General features: G+C 49.7%; 1 protein-coding gene across 2 annotated transcripts; it reads right to left on the bottom strand.

The window, feature by feature from the left end:
• Positions 1 to 1,125: 1,125 nt before the first annotated feature.
• On the bottom strand, positions 1,126 to 19,875 carry Tbc1d20 (TBC1 domain family member 20). Of its 2 annotated transcripts, none has more exons than XM_090352116.1 (8): positions 19,682 to 19,875; positions 10,770 to 10,955; positions 9,671 to 9,751; positions 6,525 to 6,711; positions 5,907 to 6,008; positions 3,660 to 3,801; positions 3,239 to 3,426; positions 1,126 to 3,026 (listed from the first exon to the last, which is right to left on the bottom strand). In XM_090352116.1, the coding sequence occupies exons 1-8, from the start codon at positions 19,749 to 19,751 to the stop codon at positions 2,771 to 2,773; spliced, it is 1,212 nt and encodes a 403-aa protein (XP_090208242.1). In that variant the 5' UTR covers positions 19,752 to 19,875; the 3' UTR covers positions 1,126 to 2,770. The 2 variants fall into 2 exon arrangements, with proteins under 2 accessions (XP_090208242.1, XP_090208243.1); XM_090352117.1 differs by lacking the exon at positions 19,682 to 19,875 and adding an exon at positions 14,623 to 14,644.
• Between the last annotated feature and the right edge of the window lie 717 nt (positions 19,876 to 20,592).

Raw genomic sequence — 20,592 nt, 5'->3', positions numbered from 1 at the left:
GCTCCCGCCCTGGAAGGGGCACCCTCTCAGAAGAGCTGACGCAGGCACCGTGAGAGGACAGTGGAGACAGCATGCATGGCCGAGGGCCTTCACCTCCTAACACCGTGAGGAAGGGGCAGAGCCATCCCTGGCACTCTTCACGCTCTAGTCAGGGGTTCTCTTTCCCTCGACCTTGCGGGATGTGTGGGGCTGACCCAGTTGGGACCCAGTCATTGAATCCTAGCACTAGCTGGAGTTGTGTGGGGAGCTCTGGCTGTTCCACAGGCTGCCCAGCCACAGACGCCCACCAGACAGGGCGCCCAGGCCCACACTCTGCCTGCCCTGCGTACATTCTGGGGCTTCCATATTGCCAGGTTTAGTAACTTGCTGGAATGACTTTGTACATTATTTAGGGTCCACTCGGGAGCAGCAAGACAGGAGAGAGGGTGGGGTAGGGGCTTCCATGCTCTCCCTGAACCCTCCCCACCAGCTCCCTTTCCCTAGGGCCCCACCACAGAGGTCACCTATCTGCCTGGTCTTTCTAGTGACCAGCCCCACCTGAAGCTGCCCACTTTAAGGTCCCACTTTCAGTCACCTCATTAGCCCATCTCAGGTGGGGCCAGCGGGGTAAGGAATCAGAAGCAGTGACCAAAACCTTATACCACAACCCCTTTCAATTTGCACCCCCAACTACTCATTGCCTGCACAGCTTCTGGGGTGAGCCGGAGGCAGGCTGAGTACATGGCAGCCCCTTGCCCACGGCTGCCACATCAGGGGGCAGCATGGCTAGGTGGGGAGGTAACAGTCAAGGAGTCCCGCCAGCCCTGGGCCTTCACGCCAAGACGACACATTCCTCACTGGGCTGCGGGGCCAGCAGGCATGCTGCAGTAACAGGGGACACGAGGGCTAGCGGTGGGTGGCGAGAGCAGGAAACTGGGAGTGGGGATTGCCCCAACAGCAGTAGTAGGCACGGCACTCTTACAGATGCCACAGGACTGCAGGGTCGCCCAAGGTCTCCTGGAAAGTCAAGGCCCACCAGGAATGCACAGACCCCAGCTCGGGCCTGCCTGCAGTGGAGGGTGGCAGGCCAGGAGCCCGAGGGCAGGCCTGTTCTCAGCAAGCTCCGGCTGGTCAGAGGACAAAGGATCAGTTAACCACACATGGCTCTTTATTTCATACAGGGCTCTGTACAAAATATTTACACATTCTTTACAGAATAAGGAAATCACCTGAAGGTAAGTAGGTAATACTTTCTTCTCAGTGGCGGGGAGAGGCCTGATATGAGCAAAGCCATGGAAAACTCTGCTTCCTAGGCCATAGCATGAACCCCACCTGCTTCCTAGGATACCAGCATGAGCCTCCTCTCCTCCCCACCACTTTCCACCCTGTCCTAGCACTACGGAGAGGACAAGGTTGCCATGGGAGAGCACGGGATGCCTGCCGCCATGCCAACTCAGTCCTGAAGAATTTTCCTTTGTCCACTTCCTAGCTAGGCCGGGCAGGACCACCATGGGGTATGGCCCATGGTGACTTATTTTGGCTTTAAAGTGCTTTGTGTAACTCGGCAGGTGCCCAGCTGCCTGGCGTGTTAAAGGGCAGGTATGGGCACATGGGAAGAGTGGAATTGTGGCCAAGGTGGGCACAGTGCTACTGGCACATTCACTAAGAAACCACCTGCCATGACAGCGGTGCCCAGAAAAGAACGGGGAGTCAGAAGCACAACTGCTCCGCACACACTCCTCCGCTAGAGCAGCAAAGGCACTTTCCCCCCCAAGCCACAGTTCATGGAGAAACCAACCTGGCCTTGCTTCCAGGAGATCTGTCCCAGAAAGACTGCGCAACCCTGGGGAACCCCGGGGCAGGGCAGCCGTACGGGCTCCTGCTGGCTCTTCAGGCTACTGTCGGCCCTTTGCCGGGTGCTGGCCAGGTTTCCGGTGACAATCCCAACTAGGTGCAGACTGCGTTGAGTCAAAACCAAAGACAAGGAGAAAGAAGCGGGACCTACTGGAAAACGGGGAGAGAAAGGAGGTGGGCCAGCACACGGAGTGCCACCAAGGTGAAGGTGACACGTTACACAGAGGAGCAGAGAGTAACTTCAGGATCTCAGAAGCTCATCCTTCTGATGAGAATCATTTCTTCCATGAAGGAACTATTATTTTTAAAGTGGGACTACCTTGTGTGTCAGGTGTACAGAATTCTAAAAATCGTAATAAAAGTATCTTTTCTAAGTAAAGTCGCTTGTGGAGAATGAGAAGAAGGCAGACAAAACCAGTCCAAACAAGCCTACTCCTCACTAGACTGGGAATGCCACATGATTCCTGGACTGACACAGGATCCAGCTAGTAATCTACTTCCCATCTGACTCTGGGTCTAGCCAACTAATGGGGCTGCTCTTTGGAGAGGCCCTGCTGGAGGCTGGGCCCTGGGCTGGTCTCCCCCACCTTTGCTTTCATTCCAAGGCTCCACCTGAGCAGCCCCTACTTTCCTGTTGGAGCAAACAGTGCCAGCTCACTTTCTACCTGGCAGCCTAGAGCTTCTGAGTAGCCAGGGAAAACTCTCCTTCTCCAGGGTGGAGAGGCAGCTGGGCACCCAGCTCCACTGTGGGCTGCAGGCTGGCTCTGTTGCCACATTGCCACCCAAGCCAAGGCAGACACGGACAGGCAGGCAAGGGTGCGCGAACAGATCACCCTGGGCAGAAACCCTTTTAATCAAGGCAATTCAGCTTCCGGTCCTCCCAGGGAGGGCGAGGCCTTTGCTGTACTGGGCGAGGAAGTAGCTCTTCTGGCCAAATTCAGGGGAACAGCTGCAGCTGGAACTTCGGGGCCCACTCCAGGGCACTCTTTACCACAGCCAGTGCTGCTGCCCCCAGGGCCACTGTGAGCCCCATCACAGCTAGTTTCACAAAGCGGTTGGTCCTTGGTTTGGTCAGGACATCTTTTGTTCGAGCCTCAGGCCGCAGAGGTCCCCGAAAGCGCTGCCTCAGCACCATGTCTGGCCTTTGCTGGGCTGATGCCAGCTCAAAGTCTTTGAAGGTAGAGGCCGCCATTCTAGGGAGGGAAGAGAGGAGGCAGCATGGGCACTGGTGGGCAAGGAAGGAGCTGGAGCGCAGAGCACTAAGTGCACAGAGCCATGGCCTCTACGCGGGAGACTCTTCCAAAAACAGGACCCACAGAGACCTCCCGGCTCAGAAACGAGCCCTCTCATCCTGCGCCTTCACAGACACCCCCACCCCTCCTCCAGCCACTCCGGGGCCGCTCACCTCTCAGCCTGCTGCTTGGCAGCTGCCTCACGGGCGAGTTCTGAGGGGGGAAACTGAAGGAAGATGTCTCCAGCTCTGCTGATGAGCATCTCGTAGGGCAGGTCCTGAGGGATCTGGGACAACAGGTGGTGGACTGAGGCCATGTCACAGTCACAGTCCAGGACTTCTTGCTCACGATACAACACGATCTGCGGGGAGGAAGGGATTGCCTCAGAGGCTAGACACAGGGAGTCCGACCATCTGCCTTTCAGCTCACTGATAGGAGGTGAGCTCTGCCTCAGCAGACTTTGTGTCCACTAAGGAAGGAAGACAGCAAGGTGTTGGTGCTTATCACCCCGCGACCCAGAGCTGCGTGGAGGGATCCCAGCCTGGGGAGACACTGCTTTCCCATGTTTTGTGCCAGCGTGCAGCAGGTACCTACCACAGCTGCAAAGTAAATGGGCATCAGTGGGTGGCAGGCCAGGAAGAAGTCGTATAACCGCACGACGTGTCGGAAGTCCATCAGCACATGCCCAAACCAGGTGATGAGCCAGCTGAGGGCAAAGATGGTCCCCACTTCAGCACTAGGAGTGAAGGAAATGCAGAGGTTAGGCTTTCCACAGGGCCATCCCTCCCTCTCTTAGGCTTTCTTTGTTCTTAGCACTGATGACAAAGAAGCATTCGGGAAGCAGTATTTCTAGAAAACTCCACCATGTAGGGATTCGGCATCTTCGCTTCACAAAATATCCTGTGTCACGAAGGCTGAGCACCAGTGGCTCAGACCTATAATCCTAGCTACTTGGAGGCAGAGAAATTGTCTAAACTCCTACCTCCAAACAGTCAACAAAAGCTGGGAGTGGAAGCATGGCTCAAGTAGTAAAGTAAAACCCAAGGCCCTGAGTTAAAAACCCAGTACCAGCACAACTGCAACAAAAACAAACAACAACAAACCCAGTACCACGAGGTTGGGGACATGGCACTGGTAGCCCTGGGTTTGATCCCGGCATCACACACATAAAAAATTCACATAAATGAAACAAATCTCATTTCACCTCACGCGGTACTCTCTCCTTGTTTCTGGCTGGTTCATAGCCTAGGTTCTGTTCCTGAGCTTCTTTCTTTTGTTCCGGATGAGCACTGTACACTTGAGCCACAGCTTCACGTCCAGGGTTTTTGGTAATTTATTGGAGAATCTATCTCAGGGCTTTCCTGCCCAGGCTGGCTTTCATCTATAATTCTCAGATCTCAGCCTCCTGAGTAGCTAGGATTACAGGCGTGGGGAGTCCCTAGAGCCTGGCTACTGGGTGCTCTCATATTGCTCAGCTACAGGAACAAGGAGTTGACGTGTACAGATACCGGGGTTTCCTTGAGAGGCTGCTCTTGGCAGCATAGGCACATCTTTCCAGACTTAGTCTTTCCAGGTTTAAAAGTAATTTTGGTGGTATGAGGCCACTGAACTATCTGGAGCAGCATAATCTCAATGGTACAGGCTTGTTGGGCCTTTTCAGCAGCATAGAATCAAAAACTCCAAATCATAAATTCCTTCCTCCTATCTTTTTTTTTTTGTTTGTCGATGGGCCTGAACTCAGGGCCTGGGTGCTGTCCCTGAGCTTTTTCTGCTCAAGGCTAGTGTTGTGTTGGGGCCTAGCCTCCATCTCTGAGGCCTGATTCTGGCTCAGCTGCAATTAAAGGGCTTTGTCCAGGCATTTGGTCTTTTGCATACCTCTCTTAAGGCTGTGTACGTGACTCGATTGAACCCCCCGCAGTTTCGCGGGTCTCGCAGCAGCTCAAGTCTCGCGCGCTTTCCTGCACCTGTCCTGCCCACTACCTGAAAGCCCCACCCAGACCCTTAGTGGTAGCACAGGGGCCCTCTTCCTATTGGCTAGCTTCCCAGTGCCCACCTTCTCCTACCCTAACAGTATATAACTAATTGTCTGACGCAATAAAGAAGGAGAGCATCAGAGAGAACGAGAGATCAGCAGAGATCAGCAGAGAGATCTGATGCGCTTTCATGGTTAACACTGCTTCTGACTCAGCGTGGTTTTTTCTTCCCCGGTGATTGGGGGAGGGCTGGGTCTTCGACACTTACCATCTCGCTCGGCTCCCGGGGGACTACAGGCTGGCCCTGTGTGTCCCTCCCCGTTCCTGTGTTGCTGCCCCAGAGAGGAGCAACAGTGTTGTACCACTTTAAGCCAAAGCACCACTTCTGACCTTCTTGTCCACACTGGCTTTGAATTGTGATCCTCAGATCTCAGTCTCCTGAGTAGCTAGGATTACAGACGGGAGCCACAGGTACCTGGATCTTTTCTTCCCCTTTAATCTATGACTTCTGCAAAGAACTATTTCTTTTCCTTAGTACTTGGAAGATGAACTTGCCCACAGTGGCCATCTTTCTCTCCTTCCTCCTCAGGCCTTTGGAAGTTAGGGCAGAAATGTCAAAGTCTGTGTTTGCCTACTTGCCTGTCCACCTCTGCCCACTACCTGTGAACTCAAGCCACGGCCCTGCCATCCTTTGCATCTCCAAAACAAAACAGCACAGAACGCCCACAGGGCTCCAATACTGTGCCCTGAACTAGTCTCTACTCAGACTGGAAAGGAGAACTCAGAGCAACTAAACCAATCAAGAAAAGATGGCAATGCAGCTGAACTGGACTTGTGGAGCTGTGTGTGTGTGCGGAGACCGACATACCTCTGCATGAAGTCATGGAGTTCGGGGTTCACCTGGTCGATGATGGGCATCAGATAGTTTAAAATGTGCTTGGTGTTGTCCATCGTGGGATCCATGAAATCCCTGGAGGGAGACAACCCAGTGAGTGTGGTCAAGTCCCACACTAGGGGAGTGGGTGGGTGGTGTGTGTCCAAACCATTTGAATGCCTAGACTAGAAAATGGCCAGGAGCAGTGGCTCACGCCTGTCATCCTAGCTACTCAGGAGGCCGAGATCTGAGGATCAAGGTTCAAAGCCAGCGTGGGCACTAAAATTTGTGAGATACTTATCTCCAATTAACCACACCAGAAAACCAGAAGTAGTGCTGTGGCTCTAGGGGTAGGGCGGTAGCCTTGAGCTGAAGAGCTCAGGGACAGCGCCCAGGTTCAGAGTTCAAGCCCCATGACCAACCAAAAAAATGAAGGGGAGGGAAATGGGGACCAAGACATGAGAAAGAGTTATCAAAGTATGTGAAGTAACGTACCTTCTGCCTGGTGAATATAATATAACCCTTCTATTAATTACAATAAAAAATATATGGGAAAAAAAGAAAACAAAAGGGGCCAGGAGTCCCCCCCACCCCACCCCTGGGCATGCATACCTGAGATGGTGGGTAGACAGCTTTTCCACCAGCGATGTTGCCAGCCTCTCGCCCACCACCAGCAGGAAGGTGACCACGATGTCATGGTAGCCCTGGTAGTAGTGCAGCTGGGGGTTGCGCTCCAAAACCAGGAGGATGATGTCGATCAGCTCTTCCTGGAGCCCTTCCCGCTCCTCATCTGGCATGCCTGGGGGGAAGGGGACATGTCAACACTGGATACCACCAGTAACAAGATGTGATTTCTGGCAAAAGTGTCCAGTAAGAGAATGTAAGTTGAGAACACCTTTGTGAGATTTACATGGTACATAATCCTGAATTGCATGAGGAAGTGCAAGACAAACTCAAAGCAAGAGGTGTTTAGAACAACGGCTCTGCCATAAAATATAAAGGAATGGTTACCCATAAAGGAGGCTGAGGAGATCTAACAACTGCTGGGTGTGGTGGTGCCTGCTTGGAAATTACAGCTCTTGGGAGGTGGAGGCAGGAACTTAAGACTACCTAGACTCTCTCAAAGAAAAAGAAAATTTGAGGGCCAAGAGCAGTGGCATGTGCCTATAATCCCAGCTACTTGGTAGACAGAAATCAAGAGGAGTGTGGTTTGAGGCCACAGCAGGCAAAAAAGTTAGGGAGATCCCACTTCAATCAATAAGCCAGGTATGGAGGTCTATGCTGTAATCCTAGGTACGTGGGAAAGATACATACGGTTACTGCAGAGTGAGGTCAGCTCTTGGCAAAAAAGGGTGAGGCTATCTCTGAAAAATAACTAAAGCCAAAAAGGGACAGATATATGATTCAAATGGCACAGCACCTATCCAACAAGGTCAAAGTCCTGAATTCAAACCCCAGTGCTATTACCCATTCCTCCAATACATCAGAAAACACAAATGATGACTGACCTGGCAATACATGAATTTGTATTTCTTCCTCACACAAAGGATATTACTAGGATGAATAATGGACGCTGAATAATTCTGCAGATTAGTTAAGAGTACTTATCAGTGTTTCACTGATCTTTTCGTTTGTTTTGCCAGTCCTGGGGCTCCAACTCAAGCGCAGGGTCCTTGGGCTTTCTCAAGGCTAGTACTCTACCACTTGAGCCACAGCTTTTTTTCCTCCTGTGTATGTGGTACCGAGGAATCGAACCCAGGGCTTAGTGCATGCTAGGTAAGCATTCTACCGGACCCTTTTACTGATCTTGATAACTGTGCTGTCTTGGGTAAAGGGTTTGTGTCTGCTTACTCTTAGGCAGAACACAATAAAATTTCTGTGTGGAGAAGAAAAGAGGTAAAGCAGATATGGTAAAATGTTCACACAAAGAAACCTGGGGAAAAGGAATTCTTTGGCCTTCTTGCAACTTCTTAGAATGAAATTATATTTTAAAATATATAAAATTATAAATTACCAAAGTCATGTTTTCCTCTAAAACAAACAGACTATTGCAGGAAGGCCTGATCTGCCCCCAGCCAAGAGTGGGGACAGGTCTCAGGAGTGCCGAGTGAGAGGCTGCCAATCTGGCAGGGCAGGGCAGCTCCTCTGCTCACCTGGCTTCCCTCCCTCCCTCCCTTCCTCCCTCCCTCCCTTCCTTCCTTCCTATTGTTCTCATTAAGGAGATGAACAAGGGGTTACAATTCCGTATGTCAGGGAATAAGGACAATGCTTCACTTTCCCTCATGTTTCACGTAGTGTACCCTGAATGCTGTGACTATGTTTACTCACACTCCTATGGTTTTCTGTGCCATGGCCAACCTGTTCTGCTTGAATCAGTGTAGAAGAATGTTAAGGCCAAAGCCTCACTCAGCCTGAGAGCCAAAGATGCAAAGTGACAATCGGGTTCAAGCACAGTTTTTCCCAGGCACTCCTGGAGCTGGGGTGAACTTGGACCTCAAGGTCCAGCTAACTAATCTTGGTAATGGCCAGAAAGGTAAATTATAAATTTTGTTCCAGCTCCTCTACCAAAATCTTTTGAGAAGATGAAACTAGCTAGTATGTGATGGAAAAATGTCACTCTGAAGTGAGTGATCTTAATAGTATCAGCACAGAGAGTTCTGTTTATACCAACTTGAAAAGCCCATGATAGACAAGCAAAACGGTCCCCAGCGGCCCATGCTGACAGTCACACATACTGGCGCCTAAGGGAACCTGGGCTTCACAAGAGAGTCACACTGATGGCAGCTGGCTCGCAGGGGCTCAAGAGGACAAAGTATGACAGAGCAACATGCAACCCAGGAGAAAGACAAGGATGTTCATTTTGAATTTCCAGTTTGAGTTGCAAGAAATCACCCTTTTGTAGTCCTGAGGCCTTGTGAACTTGGTGGGAGCCCGGCCTTCCTGCAATGCTGACTCCACTCTCATAGGTAAACCCCCAGAAAGCAAAAGTCAGGCAAAGGTCCAGGTCACACGGAACACAGGCCCTGGAGAAGAGCCCTTCTCCCAAAAGCTGTCAGTCAAAGATACACAAGAACCCAAACGAAGTCAACTGACAATCCCTCAGGTAAAACAACAAAGCAGAGGAGGACATGAATGGAGCAAGAAAACACAACAGGAAGAACCAGAGGCATGGATGTGACAAAAATCAGAGAGAGGGAAAAGGGGGTACAAAGGGAAAGGGGAATGCATCTGTCCAGAGCAGCAGGGCAAGAAAAGGAGACTATTGCCCAGGTCTTATCAAAACTAAGTTAGCAGTCGTTGAGAGGCATGAGAAGCCCAGAATGTTTCCAGGACGGGGCAGGGACAGAGGCCTGTAAGGGACGCATCAAGCCAGGCAGGTGAAGCATCTGTGAAGACACAGAAGGAACAGATCGCACAGATGAGGTCTGAGGCCGGCTCCCTCTGTCCTGCTCCTTGGGAAGCAGGAGGCAGTTTTAGGAGCAGACTCTGTAAGAATGTTCCCTTACTGTCACATTTTAAAAACTGACTTCCAAACCCATCTGTCTCCCAAGGCCAGGCCACAGCCCTATAATACCTATTAAGTAGATCCTGTGGTATGAAGGAAACACAAAGATCAGCCGTCTGCTCTCTCATCATCACCTGGGGCAGGCGGTCTCAATGCATGAGGTCACTGGATGAGGGATGCAAACTTGAGGACAGCAAATACAGGGGGACAGGAAGTTTTGCTCCAGATGGAGCAGGACAGAAGAGCTTCTTACCGGGAGGGAAGCGCCGTAGAGATCGTCTGACGTCAAGAAGCACCTGTTGGTAGTCCTTGCTTATCTGCCGCAGGTCCTTCCCTAGGGGAGAGGAACATGTTACTGAGGGAATGTCTGTGAAGCTGGAGGGGAAGCAAAGGGATACTGGGCTATGAATACAGCTCTGTGGTGGAGCACTTGTCTAGTATATGCAAGGCTGTGAGTTTGATCCCCAGCATCCTGTCCCCAAATCCAACATCTCTCAGCTCTGAAATTCTACCAGTAAGGCACTGTGAAGCGGAGCTGGAACTAATGGCAAGAGGGAGCTGTTGCTAATACATACACCTGGGTGCTTTCCACAGCCCATACCAAAGGGCAGCAGAGGTGCCTGCAATGCCCCCCTCCCCCCATCTCATCAGGAGGGTAACAGTAGAGCATCCCCTGGGACTAAGTGGGGCATGACAGTGCCTTTGCCTCCCAACAAAAAGCTGACTCCTCTGAAGAAACCAGTTCTAAAGACAGAGCTGGTGACACTGAAGCCTCCACATGTGGCATCACACCACTGTGAACCCGCAGGCGGCAGAATCACCTCCAGCTCCTGGCACAGAGCAGGAGCCCAAAGATATGCCAAGTAAATGACAGAATCCCCAGCAGCTGGAATTTTGCCAGAAGAGCAGGGAAGCAATAAAGGAAACAAGGTGAGGGTGAAGGGCTGTATGGAGACAGCTTTCTTTTGTCTTTCCAGCGGCAGCCCAGCGAGCTCTTTCATACCTGAATCGGCAAATGAGTTAAGTAACAGCTTTCAGTGCCATTACAAAATACTATAATTCCAAAGGACTGCTCTATTTCCCAATAAGGCTTTTGCTAGATGTTTCTCAAAATGTATTGCCACTGCTCAGAGCTCGACTGGACTCAGACAACCTACCTCCCACCAAGCCATCCTGGACTGAACTAAACCCTGCTTGGCCAGTACCTCACCCCCAAGAGAGCTTACCGCAGTGCTTTGCATGTGGGCACAAACATTTCCTTCAGGTTTCCACTAAGTCACCCACTCCTGCCTCAAGCCTCAGAATCAAAGCTTTTAGGCCTCTCTCCTTGCTCTTAGGCAAGTTCCCCTTACCTGGCTCAGGAGGTGGGTCACTGGTGTTGACGTTGAGGAGTTTGGGCCACACTTCCCGTCTGATCTCATCCGTCAGAAGCCCTCCTTCACTGATGGCCATGCGCCTGAGGGCAGCTATGTCAGTGGGGTCACTATTCAGGGCTTGGTATATCTCTGCCACTTTCTTTTTGTTCTTGGCATTAAAATCTGGAGGAGGAAAACGTGAGAGTGAATGGAGGATTAGGTACACATTTCAGGACTAGCTTTGTGTTTGGGCTCCATCTCCTTATTGGGGGGGGGCGGGTTAGGCAGGAATGTCTTAACTTGGAGGGCATGAGCTGGCATCGCAGCTCAGGGCCAGCAGCACTACCAACTTCAGCCGCAGCATGCTGAATCGGGTATGAGGACAGGATACACACTCATGGTGAAATAATTTCAAACTGCCTCCTGAAAAGATGGTCTTGTCCTCCTGGTCTAGACCGAAGACCACAGGCACAGTCCAGAATAATTTTTTTTTTTTTTTTTTTTGCCAGTCCTGGGCTTGAGCTCAGGGCCTGAGCACTGTCCTTGGACTTCCTCAAGGCTAGAGCTCTACCACTTGAGCCTCAGCACCACTTCCGGGTTTTTTTTTTTTTTGTATGTATGTGGTACCAAGGAATCGAACCCAGGTCTTCGTGCATGCTAGGCAAGCACTTTAACCACTAGGCCAAACTCCGGGCCCCAGTCCAGAATAATTTATGGTGGGTTTTGACACAGGGTGTTATTACTTAGACCAGGCTGGCCTATGTTTTTGCCAGTATTTGGGCTTGAATTCAGGGCCTGAGAGCTGTCTTTGAGTTTCTTTTGCTCAAGGCTGATGCTCCACCACTTGAACCATAGTTCCTCTCTGGCTTTTTGGTGGTTAGTTGGAGATAAGAGTCTCATGGACTTTCCTGCCTGGACTGGCTTGGGATCTTCAGATCTTCAGCCTCCTGAGAAGCCAAGCATGAGCCACTGCTTGACTTTCTTGTTCACAATTGGCTCTCTACCATTTTAGCCATGCCAGCCTTGTTTTGCTGGCTAATTGGAGATGGAATCTCATAGACTTTTCTGCCCAGAATGGCTTTGAACCTTGATCTAGACAGATCTCACTCTAGGATTATAGATATGAGCCACCAGTTCCCAGAAGTAAGCATGCATATATATGTGTATATATATATATATATATATATATATATATATATATATATTTTTTTTTTTTTTTTTTGCCAGTCCTGGGGGCGTGAACTCAGGGCCTGAGCACTGTCCTTGAGCTATCTCAAGGCTAGAGCTCTTCCACCTGGGCCATAGTACCACTTCTGGCCTTTTCTATATATGTGTTACCAAGGAATCAAACCTGGGTCTTCATGCATGCAAGGAGGAGGCATCATTTACAAGTATGCTGCTGCTCAAGCAGCAGTGCAGGAACCAGGTGGAAGTGTGTGACTGTCACCTACCAATTATAGGATCACTTTCTTATATGAAATCACGGGCCGAAGGCCCTCGGAGTTCTCAACAACAATGTCTGCTTTTAGGAACAGCTCCTCAAGTCTGATGGTGACACATGTACTTAGGGATTTTTTTCCTTCTTGCCTGCACTATTGAGAAAATAGATTTAAAAATTAAAAATGAGAAAACTTTAACATGGAAAAATGCCACAGGCATTCAGACTATTTATTGCAGACACCCTCCTGGCAGAGCTGACAAAAAAAAAAAAAAAAAAAGACCCAGTTTGAATGCTAAGTTAAATGGTTGCTTTCCCTAGAAATCATGAAGAATCAAGCCAGCAATTCCTGTCAGCACAACACTACCCTCAATTTTTAAAATTAATTTTCTAAGTTAATTACTTAATTTTTTTTTTTTTTTTGGCCAGTCATGGGGCTTGAACTCAGGGCCTGAGCATTAGAAAGCACTGGGCTTTCTCAAGACTAGAGTTCTACCGACTTGAGTCACAGCACCACTTTCCTCCCTCCCTCCCTCCCTCTCTCTCTCTTTCTCCTTGGTTGTGGGACTGAAACTCTGGGCCTGGGGACTGTTCCTGAGCTCTTTAGCTCACAGCTGCCACTCTACTCCTTGAGCCACAGCACCACTTCAAGTTTTCTGGTGGTTTATTGGAGATAAGAGCCTCATGGACTTTAGTGCCTGGGATGCTTTGAACAACGATCCTCAGATCTCAGCCTCCTGAGTAGGTAGGATTACAGGCTTGAGCCACTGCACCTGGATACTTCTGGCTTTTTCTATGTACTTGGTACCAAGGAATCAAACCCAGGTCTTTCTGCATGCTAGGCAAGCACTCTACCACTAGGCCAAACTCCTGGCCCCGAATTGATTTTTTTTTTTTTTGGGGTCAGGTGTGGGACTCCTGAACTCTTCATTCAGCTCAAGGCTTCCACCTTACCCTTGAGCCACAGCACCACTTCTGGTTTTCTGGTGGTTAAAAGGAGATAAAAGTCTCATGGACTTTAGTGCTGAGCTGGCTTTGAACTGCAATCCTCAGATCTAGCCTCCTGAGTGGCTAGGATTACAGGTGTGAGTCACTGTACTTGTCTAATTCATTGATTTTCGTACCAGTCCTGGAGCTTGAATTCAGGGCCTACACATTGTTACATTGTCCCTGAGGTGATTTTTTTTTTTTTGCCAGTTGTGGGGCTTGAACTCAGGGCCTGGGCACTGTTCTTGAGCACTTTTGCTCAAGGCTAATGCTCTGCCATTTGAGCCACAGCGCCACTTCAGTTTTTTCTATGCATGTGGTATTAGGGAATTGAACCCAGGGCTTTGTGCATGCTACCACTCTACAACTAGGCCACACTCCCAGCCCCTCCCTGAACTTGTTTTGCTCAAGGCTAGCACTCTACCACTTGAGCTACAGCTCTACTTCTGGCTTTATGTAACTGATTGGAGTAAAGAGTCTCATGAACATTCCAGTTGAGATCCTCAGACCTCAGCTTCCTGAATAGCTAGGATTACAGCACCCAGCCCTCAAATGTTTTTTGAGGTGTATAAAGCTCTTGTCTTAGGTGTCCTTCCACCTACCAGCCCATCTGTCCACCTGTCATTACCCAGTTAATGAGTCTTCTGTACCTCATACTGTACTGGGGCAGAGGTAAGACTGACTCCGCCCCGCCCTTGAGAAGATACTGCAGACTCATGAAGGGTGATGAAACCTATGGGAAGAAAAGTTTCCCAACAGCTTCTTTGGTACCTCTGGAAAACATTGCTACATGGAAGAGTGTGTCAAAGGGAAAATGTTCCTGACAGGGGAAAGAGAAGGTACAAAAACCTTGTCACATGAATGAAACACCATGTCTAGGAAATACAGTCAAGTTCTGTGAAAAGCTGGATTAGGCAGAGAGAACAGAAGTGGAAGTCAAAGTCTGGGCTGTATCTAGGCTTAGTGGCTCATGCCAGTAATCCTAGCTAATTGGAGGGTGGAGAACCGACAGTGCTTCAAGATCAATCCAGGGCCAGGTGCTGGTGGCTCATGCCTATAATCCTAGCTCCTCAGGGGGCTGAGATCTGAGCAGAACAGTTCAAAACCAGCTCAGGCATGAAAATCCCCGAGACTCTTTTCCCCAGTTAACTACCAAAAAACTGGAAATGGCACTATGGCTCCAGTGGTAGAGTGTTGGCCTTGAGCTGTAGAGCTCAGAACCAGAGTTTAAGCTCCATGACTGACCAACAAAACAAAACAAAACAAAACAAAGCCTCTGCAAGAACCCATCTGAACTGGTGTATGCCTATCATCCCAGCTACAAGGGAAGTTGAGATTGCAAAGATCACGGTTCCAAGCCAGCCTGGGCAAAAAAATTCACAAGTTCCCATCAGAATAGAAAAAGCTGGGTGTGGTGGCAAGTACCTGTCATCTCAGCTATGAAGGGAAGCATACATAGGATTGCAGTATAAGCCAACTGGAGTTAAAGAGCAATATCACCTAAAAAATAACCAGAGGAAAAATGGTTGCAGGTGTGGTTCAAGCAGTAGAGCCCCTACCTAACAAGTGTGAGGCCCTCAGTCGAACTCAAGTACCAAAAAAAGCAAACAAAACAACCCCTCCAAAACCCACAAAGCTTGGGCTGGACGCATCTTGCTAGACCAGAAAACAGAGAAGACAATTTTGGTTTCTGCAGTGATTGGGGACTGATGTGAGGGCCTTGCAAATACCAGGCAAGTACTCTAGCACTGAGCTGTGCTCCTAGCATGAGAAGACTTTATCTGTGGCATAGGTTGAAATAAAACAGGAGCAGGCCTGCTACCAGTGGCTCATGCCTATAATCCTAGCTACACAGGAGGCTGAGATCTAAGGGGAATGGTTCAAAGTCATGCTGGGCTATCAAGTATGTGGTCTATGAGACTCTTATCTCCAACTAATCACCAACAAGCTGAAAGTAGAGTTGCGACTCAAGTGGCAGAGCGCTAGCCTTGGTCACAAAAGCTCAGGGACAGGGCCCAGGCACTGAGTTCAAGCCTCAGACTAGCACAAAACACAAAAAAACAAGGAGCAGGTATTTCATTGTTTTGAGTATCTGTGCTCCTTCCACAAGCCAGGATTAAGAGCTGTTATGTGGTAATCCCAGGTTTGCTCAAGGAAGCTGATATTTAGAAATTTGGTCACCCCATTGCTGAGAATACAGAATGTTTTCCTCCATTTGTTTAGACATATCTATTCTGCTCCTGTTTCCATGTAAGCTATTTGGCAATGTAGGGGGAAGGGAGACTGTCACTGGATCTTGGGGAAGAAGGACATGGTTTGCAATCAGAAAGGTTTCCATGGGATTTGGGAGAATATTGGCCTGAATATTAGTAACGCACTGAGAAGCCAGGGTATAGCTCCAATATTGGCTTTTTCTTAAGAGAGATCCAATTCTCTTTTACTCTTGCACTTCAAACTTGCTTTTAGTTTTCTGTGGGATTCAGTAAGTTTGAATGCAATTGAGTAGATTATGTAGCTTAGGGCTGGGAGTTTACCCTAGAGGCAGAGTGCTTGCCTAGCAAATACAAAAACCTGGGTTTGATTCCTCAGTACCACATACATAGAAAAAAGCCAGAAGTGGTGCTGTGACTCAAGTGGTAGAGCTCTAGCCTTGAGGAAAAAGCCCAAGAACAAGGCTCAGGCCCTGAGTTCAAGCCCCAGGATTGGCAAAAGAAAAATACAATTTTTTTTAATTAAAAAAATTTATACAGTTTGAGAAGGTCAAGCGCTGGCCTAGTCAGGGCAGAGAAAGGCTTAGCAAGGTCTGCACTGAACAACCAATTTACATGCAGAAAGAGAAAAATCACACAGCTGCCCTTGGATGGTCTGGGAAAGATCTAAATGCATACTATCTACTTTAAGATAAATTTTATACAGGGACTTTAGAGCAGGACGTAAACTTCAACATAAAAGAGAAGAAGAAGAGGAAGAGGAGGAGGAGAAGGAGGAGGAGGAGGAGCAGCAGCAGAAGCAGAAGCAGCAGCAGCAGCCACTGCTACCGCCAGGGTCGGTAGCTCAGCCTACTAGATACTTAGGAAGCTGAGATCCGAGGATCAAGGTTCAAAGCCTGCCCAGGCACTAAAAAAGTCCCTGAGACTCTTATCCCCACTTAATCACCAGAAAACTGGAAGTGGCGCTGTGGCTCAAGGGTAGGACGGTAGGCTTGAGCTGAAGAGCTCAGGGACAACACCCAGGCCCAGAGTGAAAGTCCCACAACTGTGACACACACACGAAAAAAGAAAAGAAGAAGAAAGTATCTGGGCTCAGTAAGAAAGGTCCACACTTTCTCTACTGAAATCAGAAATGCCATTCTATTCTCGAGTCTTTCCTTCTACAAGTCCTTTATTGCCGCACAAGAGAAGTGTATTTTATGTTCCAAAGCTGACACTTTCCAAATTCCTTTGTAGTACAGAACTTGGCTATCAAAACCATACCACAGTGGAATGAAATGATTTCCCAGAGCTGCCTGCAAAATACACCCTGCTATAAACACAGCCTTGCTGCCTGAAAAAATAACTCATTTGACAAGAAAAAGGCAAAGAGATGGGCAAGGGTACTGCTTTACTACTGCCCACTAATGATCTTTGCAGTGCTAGGTATGGAACCCAAGATCTCAATTGTATACACTGGGAAGCCCTCTATAACTGAGCTACAATCCTAGCCTAAATTGCTTATTTAAAAAGCTGTGGTTCATAACCGTTTAGAACCCAGGCAGACAGCTACTACCAGAAAGTAGACCAGTGTCTCCAAAAGCATCTGTCCTGGAAAAGAATTATGCCACCTTTCAGTTTCTCCACAGCTCCAAATAATTTAGAGCTACATTATCACTTAAGTGAGAGTTCAAAATTCCATCCCCATTAGTTCAGGGTCCTTGGGTTTTCTCAAGGCTAGACCTCTACCATTTTTTTTTTTTTTTTTGGCCAGTCCTGGGCCATGAACTCAGGGCCTGAGACTGTCCTTGGACTTTCTCAAGGCTAGAGCTCTACCACTTGAGCCTCAGCACCATTTCTGGCTTTTTTCTATGTATGTGGTACCAAGGAATTGAACCTGGGTCCTCCTGCATGCTAGGCAAGCACTCTACCACTAGGCTAAACTCCAGGCCCTCTACCATTTTTTTCCTATGTATGTGGTACCAAGGAATCAAATCCGGGTCTTTGTTCATGCTAGGCAAGCATTCTAGCAGTAGGCCAAACTCTCGGCTTGCACTTATCATTTTTAAACAGAAGTTAAACTCAAATTCAAAATGATAGTCTTATCTGGGCACCAGTAGCTTATGCCTGTAATCCTAGCTACTCAGGAGGCAGAGATCTGAGGATCATGGTTTCAAGCCAGCCCGGCTAGGAAAGTCCATTTAACCACCAGAAAACCAAAAGTGGGTCAAAGTGGTAAGAGTGCAAGGCTTGCCCTCTTGAGCAAAAGAGCTCAGGGACAGCACCCAGGCCCTGAGTTCAAGCTCCAACTGACAAAAAAAAAACAAAAACAACAACAAAACTAACAAAAACCATAAAAAACCCACCACCACCACCACCACCAACAACAACAAAACAAGCAAAGCAACTCCAGTCATTCAGAGAGATTCTTCAACAGATACCCTATTACTACCCCTGAATTGACATTAGAAACTAGAAAATGTATTCCTAAACTTCAGGTCTTTGAGGGACAGAACAGAAGAGGAACATCTTAATGTATTCTGGGTAGGAGTCTTATTAAAAAAAAGAAAAAAAAAGTAACCCTTTGTCTTTGGCAGTCCTAATTAGTTCTTACAAAATAGTTCCAAAATTAGAAGAATCATTAACTATCTACACTGAGCAGAAGGTGGGAAAGTTCAAGACCTTGTCTCAAAATAAAAGATGTAAGATGCAGCTCAGTGGTCTTATTCTCCAAGTTACCACTCTCCCCTTAAAAAAAAAAAAAAGATTGCTTATTTCCCCTCCAATAAAAAAAAAAGTTGCTTTGCTCCAACACTGGAGAAAAATGGTCCTCAGAGTAAACTAGTCTAACCACACACTCAAAGAAAAGTGCTACTCTATGAAGAGGACTTGTAGCACTAGTAACTTAGCCAGCAATTTCCCAGTATGTTTAAAGGGAAAACCTGAAACCGCTCCTCCTCTAAATTCATTCCTTGTCATCCAGAGAAGCAAAATCAAGGGAAGTTCACCCAGTAGATTAACCTTGCTGTAGCAACAGGTCACAAGACCCATAAAACTTGGGCGTTGAGGACAACTTCATGAGATCAGATGTCACACAAACCCCAGCAAAAGAATGAAGAGCCCAGACTATACGAGCTGAACTTCCAGCTGGTCTCAGAAAAAGAAGAGGCAATTTATAACCTAAAAGTTGCCCAGGGCTGGGGAACGGTGGCTCTAGCTATTCAGGAGACTTGAGATCTGAGGTTCCTGGTTCGAAGGAAGCCTGGGCACGGACAGTCCATGAGGTTCTCATCTACCATTAAGCACCAGAAAACAGGAAGTAGAACTGTAGCTCAGGGGTAGAGCGCTAGCCTTGACCGAAAAAGCTCAGAGACAGCGCCCAAACCTTGAGTTCAAGCCCCACAACCGACAACAAGAAAAGCCCAAGAGAAACAAAACGAGGATACCAGGTTGGTTCTATTAGGGCACCACCTGGGAAAGGATGGCAAGGTGGAATGGTACCTTAGTCTGGGGGGCGGGGCAGGGGCAGGTAACTTTGCCTGGCAGGGGGAACACATTCAGAATTTTAACTGTCATGTATTGACTGCACGGGAAATGTCTCTTAGAACATGCACGCGCGCGCACACACACAGGCGCACACAAAAACAACATTATTCAGACTCAGCAGCGCACAAAGCCAGCGGATGGCTGGTTACAGCATTGAGTCACACCGGCAGAGGTGCACGGGTCGGGGCCGAAAGCAGGTGGCGCGGGCGCCGGGAGTGGACGGTGCCGACGTGTGCACAAGGTTGTGAGTGCGCGCGGAGTCGCCTCCGTGCACGTTTCCAGAGGGCGGGTCGTGGCTGGTAATTCAGAGAAGTCGGTGGAACACCAACGGCGTGGGAGCCACACGGAAGTGAAGTTGGGGAGCTGCCTAACCGCGGGAAGGCGGCACCCGCGTCTGCGGACGTGGCCCGCCGGCCGCCCCGGGCGGGGCTGCGGCCCCGCTCGGTTATCGAGGCGCCCCGGTCCTCCGCTCCAGATAGGAGGCCGTGTCCCGGGCCCCCGCCCCGGTCCTTCTCTCGCGGGCGCGCTGCGGCAGGGCGCCCTTCCTCCGGCGGTTCATTCCCAGCCTCGGACCCTCTCCTCGGAGAGACACGACTCGCCGGGGCCCGCAGCCCTCTCCGCTTCCCCGGTGTGCGTCCCGGCGGCCCCGTCCGCGGCCCCCGGCCCGACCGCCGCCCCGTCAGCTGTCCCGGCCCCTCCGCCTGCTTATCAGGCCCGCCTCGCAGGCCGTCCCCGGCCGGCTTCCGTACCTGCCTTCTCGGCGCCGCCGTTCCAGCGGCTGAAGGTGGGGCCGTCGCCCTGGGCACTCCGGAGGGCCATGCCCCGGGGGCTCGGGCTGCCCTAGGGGCCCGGACCCCAGCCCGAGCCCCGGCAGATGTTGGAGCCGTACAGACGCGGCTCCGGCCGCGGCCGCAGCGCCCGCTCCGCCGGGCCAGGCTGGGCTCCGAGGGCCCGCGATGCGCAGGCGCGCGCGCGGCCACGCCCCTTACAGCCACGTGAGTGCCCACGGGGCGGGGCCCAGGCATGCGCGCAGGCGACCTGCGTGGCCTGGAGAAGCGTGGACGTGGCTTTGTGCGTATAGTTCCATCCGAACCGTAGAGGGCGACGCTCTTCTGTGTTCAGGACCGGTTACTTTGTTGTTGTTTGTAATTAGCTTACTTTAAGTTTACGAGGTTACATTTCTACACGTTTACAGTGTGCTCCAATCCATCTCTATCATTCTGTCTGTTCCTCTCCTCATGCCCTTCTCAAAACAACCTGTCTTGCTTTGCTTCACTTTTACTCCCTGTAAAATAGTCGCGTAGTAAAAGTGCTGATCTTAGAGTTGTTGAGCTTGTGGCAACTACGGTACTCAGAAATGAGCCCTCATTTCTGCTTACCCAGGATTTATTTTATATTCTCTTTCACACACACACACCCCTCCCTCGAGATCCTGCCAGACTTACTTGCTTCAGAATTCTGCAGGACCTTGGCCTTCCTCCATCAGCTTACACTGCCAGGAGATTCACAGCTCACAGCAGGCCCTCATCCAAAATAGCATCTGTCCATCAGGACTGAAGTCTCCTTATCTCCAGGGACATTCCTTTCAGTTCACTCAGCAATTCTCAGATATTTTTGTGCCTCAACCCCTAGGTCTCCAATGAAAGAGCTCAAGCAGATG

Source organism: Megascapheus bottae, chromosome 18, assembly GCF_031878675.1.
Source record: "Megascapheus bottae isolate mThoBot1 chromosome 18, mThoBot2.hap1, whole genome shotgun sequence".
NCBI lineage: Eukaryota > Metazoa > Chordata > Mammalia > Rodentia > Geomyidae > Megascapheus > Megascapheus bottae.
This window is presented reverse-complemented; position numbering and strand designations above follow the sequence as displayed.

Coding starts and splice junctions, on each gene's coding strand:
- Tbc1d20 (XM_090352116.1), bottom strand. CDS start 19,751: ATGGCCCTCCGGAGTGCCCAGGGCGACGGCCCCACCTTCAGCCGCTGG. Junction 6,712..9,670: donor TCTACGGCGCTTCCCTCCCG/GTAAGAAGCTCT, acceptor CCTTCCCCCCAG/GCATGCCAGATGAGGAGCGG. Junction 3,027..3,238: donor GCCAAGCAGCAGGCTGAGAG/GTGAGCGGCCCC, acceptor TTCCCTCCCTAG/AATGGCGGCCTCTACCTTCA.